At 41.4% G+C, this 10,608-nt stretch overlaps 1 protein-coding gene across 1 annotated transcript; it reads left to right on the forward strand.

Annotated features, from left to right (window-relative positions):
• Positions 1–3,825: 3,825 nt before the first annotated feature.
• On the forward strand, positions 3,826–10,159 carry LOC139638660 (rho-related GTP-binding protein Rho6-like). Its single transcript, XM_071512726.1, has 5 exons — positions 3,826–3,945; positions 4,641–4,728; positions 9,324–9,433; positions 9,670–9,804; positions 9,914–10,159. The coding sequence occupies exons 1-5, from the start codon at positions 3,826–3,828 to the stop codon at positions 10,157–10,159; spliced, it is 699 nt and encodes a 232-aa protein (XP_071368827.1).
• The last annotated feature ends 449 nt before the right edge of the window (positions 10,160–10,608 follow it).

Raw genomic sequence — 10,608 nt, forward strand, 5'->3', positions numbered from 1 at the left:
TAGCTGACTTCCTCAAAGCTTGACCATGGACAGAGGATCCCTTAACTGCCTCCTGGGCTTTACTCAGCCTTGTAATCTTCATTCTAGAATGGAAGAAAAGGCGGAAGTAACGCCGTTGAAGAGAGCATCATGGGATGTGTAGTAATGAGTACGTCCCCCAAGGAACCGGTGAATGTGCACTTAGGGGTGCATTTTACCTGCCAGATACTTCAGTTTCGTGCATATACTTCGTTCACAAAGTATTTCCATAAGCAATTAACAATGAAGGATTACTGAGCCGGATTCGGACGGACCTGGGACCTGGGTGCTCTAACTCCACAGTCCCTTCTAAACTGCACTTTCTCTCTTGCACCTTTAGAGGGCAGTACGATCCTTTTTCAGTAAATGTGACAGTGATTTCATTTCTTTCAGGTCAGTTGTGCTGGAACAGTGTATCCCTCAGAAGTGTTTCTTGAGGCAAGCATTAAAACTGGATGAAAGTAAAAGTCTGAGACCAATACAAATGAAAATCAAATGAAATGTGAGGTGGCAGCATATCAGTATGTTCTTTTGTTAAAAATCAACTCAGATTGAGTTGATCATTGAGTGTTCCAGATCCAAATCACAGTGCAATTAAAGACAATGTGTCTGAAAGTGTCCGAGGTTTTACACCAAACCAAGGGGCCGCCATTTTTACGCACCCCATTTATTGAGGCTTGTACACAATTGTCAAAAGGGTAGAAAGTGACGACTTCACTCGCCCATTCCTGATACTGTTAGCATAATAAGCTACACTATGTGAAATACCTGTGTTCCAAATTCATGGTAATGAGCTCATCTTTCCTATGCAGCGTCAGTGAACTGTGACATGTTCAAGAGCAATTAATAGTCCAGCATCCCCAATACATTTCCACCTCATGATTGCACTTATGTATATGGAATATTCTTTAATCATACCCTGATTTACATAATGCGAGAGCTCTCAACCACGTCTTACTTGAATTATGCAAATTATTTGGCTCCAAGGCAGAGGGAATGTGATTTGTTTTTTGTGGTTGTTGGCTGGCCCAGGTTCCTACACAAATGATGGAATATAATTTTCTTCTGACCTTCCTGTTTGTGTTGAGTGTGTGAAAGTGGGGTCGGCATACTCAGCCATGTGAAAACAGAGAAGGTGGCTCTAGACATTATTTTGATATGGATATGGGATTAATTTCCCCCCTATCTCTCTCTTTCTCTCTCTCTCTCTCCTTGTTCTCTTTCTCTCACTCTCTCTCTAGCTCGCTCTCTTTATCTCTCATTCTCTCATTCTCTCTCTGTCTCTCTTTCTTTCTCTCATTCTCTCATTCTCTCTCTCTTTCTCGTTCTGTTTGTCTCTCTCTCTCTCTCTCTCTCTCTCTCTCTCTCACTCTCACTCTCTCTCACTCTCTCTCTCCTCACTGTAGGTCTCCAGGTCTATACCATTATACCTGAGCTTCCCTCTGGTTCATCATGCATGCACACATGTAAGCATACAGGAGAATATTCACATATAGTAGACAAACATGCAAGCGTCTACTGACACACACACACACACACACACACACAACAGTAAAGTCAGTGGGGCGAGTTAAGTAAGGTGAAGTGGGGGGGTAATAATGTAACTTTCAACTTTCAACCTTTCTCAACTCTACAGCTTCTCCATCTCCAGGCAGGTCTACATTTACTGGAAGGTCATCCTTAAATTCACTCCCTCTCATTCATCCCACTCATATAAAGGAAAATTGTTGAAGGGAGTGAGTTTCCACTCGCCTTATTTGTTCAGAAGATGACTGTCATGACAGCCTAAAATGGCAAACAATTCTACATTTAAGTATCAAGTATTAAGTTTACACAACAAAGAGTTTATCTAATTACAGAGAAGAGAGGAAAATCTGAAAATGATCAGTAAAAAATGGGAGTAACAATGTAAAAATGTGTCGCACACTTGAGACAGACCAGGTTATGCAACATAGTGTTCGGAAACTAACACGTAAAGACACCCAAGACCGTGAAGAGGGAGAAATGGAGCATGAGGGAGTGAGTGTGTGAATGTTTGCATGGTGTTAGTGTTTGCCGGTGTGTGCATGTGTGTGAGAATGGAGCATGAAAAGGGCAATTGAGTGTTTAAAATGAGAGAGTTGGACACCGTCTGCCTTACGCCTTTCACCGTACCAAGTAGCAAGTGCAATCAATTTCCCCGTTCAGAGTTACACACCATACATTAATAGCATCAAAGAGTGTAGAGGAGTTGTTTCCATTTACGTTCTGCACAACTCACCATGCTCCACTTGCTCTCCAAATGGCTGATTCTCTGTTTTCCTTCGGATTGATGAAGCCATCTCTCTCATCTGTTTGCGGTCGGCAGGCAGCAGCAGTCACCAATATGTTATATAAACATATGTAGGTACGGATACGGTCACTCTCATATGTTAAACATCAAAACAATACATTACACACAGTATGCATGCCTCCCCACATGGCTATATTCCACACACTCAATTTACCTCCAGAATATACACTAATATAATAATTCACTTACTGGCTCATTTCCAAATGTAAAGCAATTTTTGATTTCCTGTACAATTTAATTTCCTCCTTTGAACCCTTTCATTGATTCTGCCAGTTTCAGCAAACCATTTTGTCGTTTGACCAAAATGACTTGTTGACCTCTGAACCGAGATACTGTTAGCCTTTGGGGTCAAGAATCTGATCTAAAGGAGATACTGCTACACACAAAAACAATTCTATTATCAGCAAAAGTCAGATGCCGGACAAACTACTTTCTAATGACTGCTGGTTTCACTGAATTTCAATATATGAAGTTGCCCAAACAGCGCTGCAACTATGCACACAACAGATGATCATTGAACAGAAAAGGTTGCAAGTGTGCAGAAAATTAAAAACTCCAACACTAATATCATATAAATTAATCAGATTTGCTTCTGACGTTGTAGAAATGTATATATATATTTATTTTTTGTAAGGTTACTTGTTTCTCTTGCAGCTGCTGATATTTTCAACAGGCCTACAGCCAGAGACACACTAGGTTTTCATCTGGGATCATAGAAATCTCCTTAAATTTGTTAATTCAGTCTGGACTCAGGTTCTTAGCATTCACTTTTGTCTTTATGTACAGAGACAGGCTCATAAACAGGGATGTAGTGGAGGGTAAACCCACCTATACTCAGTTTATCCAACTTTTTATGCTGACATGAACTTTATGATGTAAATTCATAGTATACATTATAGTAAGACGCATCAAACTGATATAACTTAGGCCTATATCAGGATAAGGTCTTTTCAGGGGAAAAAAAAACCTCACAAAAATCAATGTCTCCTGAATACAGGCTATAATTGATTTTTGCTTATATTGGTGCTTGTTTGCATTATGATGAGCGCTGATTGGAGTTCATATTTGTATTTATTTATTTTGATTTTTTTTTTTTTTTATGTCCCACTGCATCACTACCTATAAAGCATTGCAGTGATATCAGCAGGCCACATACTCAAGGCTATCAGTGTTAATTGAATTTCTCCAGATTATTGCCTGCCTATTGAGAACAGAGGCGACTCCACATCCCAGAAACAGGATCATGTCTCGTGCACTGCCCTCGGTGGGAGCGCCGGTCTCGCGCACAGCGCAGCGCTCATTGGTTGGCGCGACAATATAAAGTTCCGCAGTGATTCTCTCATTTATGGGTCAGTGCTGCTCTGCCTGTCTGACCAGACCGCCGGGAGGAGAGCGCGCACAGCCGGAAGGAGGATTTACAAAGTTTTTTTTTCTCCATTCTAATTTTGATAGTACCGGTTTTCTTTATCTTCACAATGAAGGAAAGAAGACTCACGCAGCCTTTTGTGGCGAGATGTAAACTAGTGCTGGTTGGGGACGTCCAATGCGGTAAAACCGCAATGTTACAAGTCTTGGCGAAGGATTGCTATCCAGAGGTATGAGATTTATATCGTAGAGGGTAATTTACATTTTCTGATTGATAATTAGAACACTGTAGAAGAGGTTAGGATTATTTAATTTACAGGTTATGATTTTAGAATTTATTTTTCTGACTATTTTTTGACTATAATATTCCTATTAGGACTTCGAGTGTCAGTGGTGCACAATAATTAATTTATAGTGACATTATCCTACTTTATGGTATTTGTTTGTAGTTACAGTGGTGTCTGTATTCAACTCATACTGTGTATGTGGTACTCAATATGAGTTTGTAGTGAGTTATTGTATTTTTTGAAACTCCTATGTTGTCACTATATTATGCCTATAATATTCATATAGACCTATTATATAGACTTATTGGGCTTATTTCGTTTAAATTTATAATGCTGTGATATTTGTATAGTATTCTTCTAAAATGTATTATAGGATTACTAGTTCGTTTTCATAGGGGTTATAATAACCTAGGCTAGTCTACACTTTTAAGATTTAGAATTATAACACTGTAAAAGATGGATGATATAAGTTACAGGTGATGATTTTAGAACTGATGCTTTTTTTAAATGTTAGAATCAAGTAGCCAACAGTTATTGACCCAGAATAATACCTATGTGCTAGAATAGCTCCATGTAAATCAATGCTAAAAGACCAGAGTCATAAATGCACCCTAAACCATTCCCTTCTCCATCTCTAGACTTACGTCCCTACGGTGTTTGAAAACTACACAGCCTGTCTGGAGCTGGATGACCAGCGGGTTGAGCTCAGCCTGTGGGACACATCAGGTGAGGATCATACTCTGTTTTGTTTACCTGCCCACAGTTAAAAACAACTGTGATTTCTGTGGACACAGGACAAACATGAAAGGGCAGCAGTTTATGACCTTCTCTCCTCTCTGTCTTTGACTTGCTGCCCTGTGAAATTCTCCCCAAGCTGTAGCGGCCAATGTTTATGCTTGAGCAATGAATTAATTAGCCGGTTTCAGTAACATTCAGGCTGATGTGTGAAACCTTTGTTTAGCCAACCACCCTTCAAACAAAACAGTCAGCCTGGAGTCAGTAAACAACTGTAAATGAAGGTCTGTCTTGTCTATTGTCTTACCGTCTTGTTTACTTTCACTGAGACTCAGTGTTATTGCTGTTTACCCAGACATCACTATCTGTTGATCCTGTTTCAGTGCTGCTCAGCAGCTTTTCCCCAGTGTGAGCTCTGAGGAGAGACGCTGCTCCAGGCAAAGCAGCACAGTACTGACTGACACTCCTGACTAACAAGACGGTCTCCTCTTCTTGGTTATCTCCATGTTTAATTTTTAACAGTTCAGGTAGATGATATTTTGTAATAGTTTTCCTGTATATATTTTTGTTAATTTTACAGATTGGGGAGATAATATTTAATTCATGTTAGTTTTCAGTGAAGAAGGGAGTAGGGAGGCCGTCCTTCAACTGGACAACCCAGGTTAAAGCCCCTGTGACAGCAAGCATCCACCCTGCTCAAGTGTCCTTGAACAAGACACTGAATCCCTGCCAGCTCTGCAGCTCTGACCTCCAATTTCTTCCAGGGATTTCTTCCAGGGATCAAATAGAGGATCACAAAACACTGTCATATAGATTAATAACTTAAAGAGCACCCCATTTATTATTTCTGTGGAATAATATCTTCTAAACCGTAGGGACCATATGGAAAAAAACAGTCCTGCCATATCTCAAAGAAATGGGACAATAAAAGCCTATTTGTGACTGTTATAACATCAGTGTTATTGCAGTGCTGTGGCTACTTGAGATTTCAGTGCTTTACCCATCAAAATATTCAATGGAGAGTGTGAAATCTACAATGCATTCCCTTACAAAAAAGACGCATGTGAAAACCCACATGTGAATTCAAAGCACATGTGTCTTTTGGACACATGTTGGTTTTGATATGTGAACAATTTTTTTCCACGTTTTCACCTGCCATTACATGACAGTTTTTGTTTCACATGTGAAAACTTAATTTCATATGTAAAGAGGTAATTCACAGGTGAAAATGTCATTTTCACATGGGAAATGGAATTCAAAGCACATGTGTCTTTTGGGCACATGTTGGTTTTCATATGGGAAATTTTCCATTTCCCATTCATTCACCTATGAATTGCCTCTTTACATGTGAAATTAAGTTTTCACATGTGAAACAAATACTGTCATGTAATGGCAGGTGAAAACGTGGAAAAAAATGTTCACATATGAAAACCAACATGTGTCCAAAAGACACATGTGCTTTGAAAAAAGCTTTTGATTTCTCAAGTATAAATTTGAATTTGTTTGCCATGTTTTTGGCTGCCCTCACTTGTAGTCGGCTGCATTTTGGCAGGAAAAAAATAGACAAAATATTCATGACGTCTTAAGACAAATCTTCACACCTTCACAATTCAGAGTGTGGTTTTCAAACTCTAAGCCTCTTCACGACCATATTTTGTAACAAAGGTTCAGGCAAAAATAGATGGAAAAATGTATTAACCAAATTCAGAAGCACTTTTCAGTCACTTCCCTTCATCGTACATCTGACTATAACCATCTATCCAAGGAGAATCGATGATCCTTTTGATTTTTGCATCACAAATGACTAAGATGTTAACATTTTAGCTCAACTGTCTTGAAACTGTGTTGTGAGCTGTAAGGACAGATTTACTGCAGTGACCCACTGACATAATGACACCCGTGCAGCATCTGGCAAAATGATATAAACAAAATCAATAAAAAAACAATCAGCTACAGTAAGTAGGATAGATTTCTCTCAGAACAGTATTGGCTGAGGCGTTCTGCTGAGAGGAAGCTGAGCGGTGCCAGTTGGCCTGCAGAGGGGTTGTTTCACAGGGGGAAGGGGGTTGCCTTGGGTATGCAGGGGGTGGAAGTGTGTGTGTGCGAGTGTGTGTATGTGTGTGTGTTGTCTTTTTATGTGTGCATGGCTTACATTAGCTGCGAACAGAAGGCACAAATGAGGGATATCGAGCAAAAGATATGCATGACCTCCCCACTCCCTTATGGTGTGCGCGGCCTAAAAAAAAACTATTGTGTAACTGAAACCAACGCTGAACTTCTGTTGGTTTGTCTGTTTATCTTCCACACAGTTAAAACTTTCCGGACAGTCATCCTCTCCAGAGAAAACATTGCATAAGACCTATTGACATTATTCAACATACATTCACCATACACACACACACACACACGCACACACACACACACACACACACACACACACACACACACACACACAAAGCCCCCATTACTCTTAACCTTTCTTTTCATTCTCTCCATCATCATTAATTCTTATTAATTCTTATATTATGTCCTCCTTTCCTCTTGTTGTCAGCCAGCTGTTACACTGCACTCTGATGAGAGAGAAGATTTTGTGTCATAACACAACTCACGTGCCACACACTTTCTCGTCATCTCACAATAATAAGACTCAGAAGCTTATTTTCACCCTTTACTTTGCATCTTTCATCAAGAAATGGCCAGTCTTATCTGTCGCTGGCTTTAAGAGGATTAGCTCAGCTCCCTTCAGATCTCTTTCACTCCTGGATAGCGAGGCCAATCTCATTGGATCAGCCTGTGTTTGTTCAACTTTGTGCGTGCATGTGTGTGTGTGTTTGTTTGTGTGTGTGTGTGTGTGTGTGTGTGTCCAAGCAGGGGGCTGGCCATGTGTAGGAGATGGTGGTAGGTGCTAGAAGTTTTGTTCTCTTAGATCTCTCTGCCTCCTCTTTCCCAAGCCTTACATCACCCTGGATAATTCTGTGCCAGTGTGCGTTTTGTCTCCTACTCAGAAACTAGGTTATTGATAGCTGGTACTTGTATGGGTATGTCTAGTTTGCAGATTTAAGTGAAAGTTTCAGACTGAGTAAATGAAGGGGGCTTTGTGAATAGCGGTGTTATTTGGTGGTAATAAATTAGTATTCATGCCTCAGGAGACTCAACACAACATGATTGTTTGATAGTTCCGGTCGAAGCCTGAGCGGTATTTCCTTTCCTGATATTATTATTTCCTTATATTTTAGCAAGGCAAGCTTCTGGCGCACTTTGGCCCCAGAGGACAGGAGTAGGAAATTAAATCTGTAGTGTTGGTGTGCGGTGAGTGATTAGGTAGTGCAGGGAAGACAATAGGGAGCGGACATCCTGTCAGTCTGCATTTAGCACAGGAGCCTTCCTGAGAGCCCAGAGGGGCCACACATGGCTGTGCGATTTATTGAAATGTAAGCAAAATATGTTTCCTTCACACTCTCATCACTGAGGTGTCATATTTATGTGACAACAATCCTGGTAGACTGCCATGACAGCAAGGTGATATGAATAATGGGTCTCATCAGGTTTACTGACTTGTGATTAAAAAGGTTGGGGAAAAAGAGTTTTACCACCAGCAGCTTTAACAAAGGCATTGGTGGTTATGATGTTGATGTATCAATAAAGTCTGAGAAATAAGAATATACACCTTTATTATTGCATTGTGAGCAACACTTCCGCAGCTGATTTCTACCTTTTGGGAATGCTGCACAATTTCTAATTTATAGGCCAATCAACTGTTTCAATCAGTTTTTGCTTGATTTGTGTCTCCAATTCTACTTAATTTCTGATATTGTAACAGCAACAGTATCGAATATTAAATCATATTTTGAGCTGAATATCACACCCTTACTCTTTAAGAGGACTTTCTCTCTTTGATACTAACAGAAAAAATATATTTATAATTTTGCTCCCACATATCAGCAATGGTATCAGACTCAAAGTGTCTTGTATTCTGCCACCATGTCTGCTACAGAGCACAAACACGAACTGAAAAATCATGGAAAGAGTCTCCCATGATACATCTGATAAGAGTCTCCCATAATAATCTGTCACCTCCACGGGGTTTTCAGACAAACGTTTGGTATAAGCCCTTAGAGTAATGGAAGCATGTGACTGGTGCAGAGACTGGTGTAGTTATTGTGTGTTGTGACTCATTGTGTTAATTTGATTTATTGGAAAAATTCCTTCCTCTCAGTGGGAAGGCGATGGGCTTAGTGAAATTATTTGCTCTCTTATCGCTTGTGTGGGTGTGTATGCGTGTGTGTTTGTTTGTTTGTGCGTGTGAGGAGGACGATGGTGATATAGCATTATAATCGAGTGCCAGAGCTGGATTCAGAGTTTGCCTTTCTGGATTCTTCCCTGACAGGGGGAAAGGGACTTGCTATGCTCACATTCAGAAAGATGAAAAAAGGGGGTTGCTGTATTAAAGCTGGTTGTCTTTTCACTTCTTCAATCTCCATCTTCCTGAACCACATGTTCACAAAATCATCTTCGGTCCGATGTTCTTGTACAAGTCGTTTAATATGTGGCATTGACAACTTTTACCGCTCTGTCTGTCCTTCCAGGTTCTCCGTACTATGACAACGTCAGGCCGCTCTGCTACAGCGACTCGGACGCAGTGCTCCTCTGCTTCGACATCAGCCGGCCAGATATAGTAGACAGCGCGCTGAAGAAGGTATGGACTGCCGCAATGTAAACACACCACAGCTTCACAACTGAAATGTCCTCGCTGGCTGTAGGTGGCAGCCTCCTTCATTACTCTTTAATCACTCTGCTCTCCTCCTCGTCCTTTCTCTTTACCTTTTCAGCATTTTCATTAGTGACTAATCTGTGCACCCACCTTACACTTCACTACACACTACAGTATATACTATAACAGTCTGATGGCAGGTCTGTGTCTTTTCCTTGCAGTGGAAAGCAGAGATCCTGGATTTCTGCCCCAGCACGCGGATCCTACTCATAGGTTGCAAGACAGACCTGCGCACGGACGTCTGCACACTCATGGAGCTGTCCAATCAGAAGCAGACGCCCATCTCCCATGAGCAGGTTTGTTCCATGAGTACTCTTTATTCCCCTGTCTGTCTCCTGATCTATCTATCCAGCTTATACTTGGACACCTATTTTACATACATACAACGTTTCCTTCTCATTGCAGGGCTCGTCCTTGGCCAAACAGCTGGGAGCAGAGGCGTACCTGGAGTGCTCAGCCTTCACGTCGGAGAAGAGCATCCACAGCGTTTTCCGCACCGCAGCCCTGGCCTGCATGAACAAGCTCCAGCCGGCCACCAAGCCCAGCCCGGTCCGCCGCCTCTCCAAGAGACTGCTCCACCTGCCCAGCAAGACAGAGCTCCTCTCCTCCACCTTCAGCAAGGACAAGTCCAAGAGCTGCTCCATCATGTGAAAGACGCTGAATTCAATCATGTTGAAAAGGAAGACTGTGGGGACAAGGGGGCTATCACTGGTGCAGCAGGGGTGCGCAGGGGAAAGAGAGGTGTGATCTGGATTTCTGGTGAACCTCTCTCTCCTCTGCTGAGTCCTCCCCAGCCTCCCTGACAACCACTTCAAAAAGGTCATTACTTGTCACCAGCACACAGTGCAGAGACAGAGTGAAAAATGTTTGATATTAAAAATGTTTGATTATATTCCTTCCTAATTAACTGGCATTGTAGATTTAGAATAACCTTGCACACCTGTACAAAGAGAGCACAGCAGGCACTTTAAGGTGTAGACCTGGTAGATGTTGTGTGAGGGATCAGCTATTCCTCACATAAAGGTTGCTGTGTGAGAGTCAGCTTAAATAAGGTCAGTTCCCTCTCTTTTCCACGGAGAGAGTGGTTGTAAACATTGCAT

This window comes from Centroberyx affinis, unplaced genomic scaffold (assembly GCF_046629955.1).
Source record: "Centroberyx affinis isolate AG114_WGS23_722 - 3 ecotype Tasmania unplaced genomic scaffold, CSIRO-AGI_Caff_v1 ptg006470l_1, whole genome shotgun sequence".
Classification (NCBI taxonomy): Eukaryota; Metazoa; Chordata; class Actinopteri; order Beryciformes; family Berycidae; genus Centroberyx; species Centroberyx affinis.

Excerpts from the sequence above, each read along its gene's own strand:
- LOC139638660 (XM_071512726.1), top strand. The coding sequence starts at position 3,826 with ATGAAGGAAAGAAGACTCACGCAGCCTTTTGTGGCGAGATGTAAACTA. Across the intron at positions 3,946-4,640 it reads CGAAGGATTGCTATCCAGAG|ACTTACGTCCCTACGGTGTT; the intron begins GTATGAGATTTA and ends CTCCATCTCTAG. Across the intron at positions 4,729-9,323 it reads CAGCCTGTGGGACACATCAG|GTTCTCCGTACTATGACAAC; the intron begins GTGAGGATCATA and ends CTGTCCTTCCAG.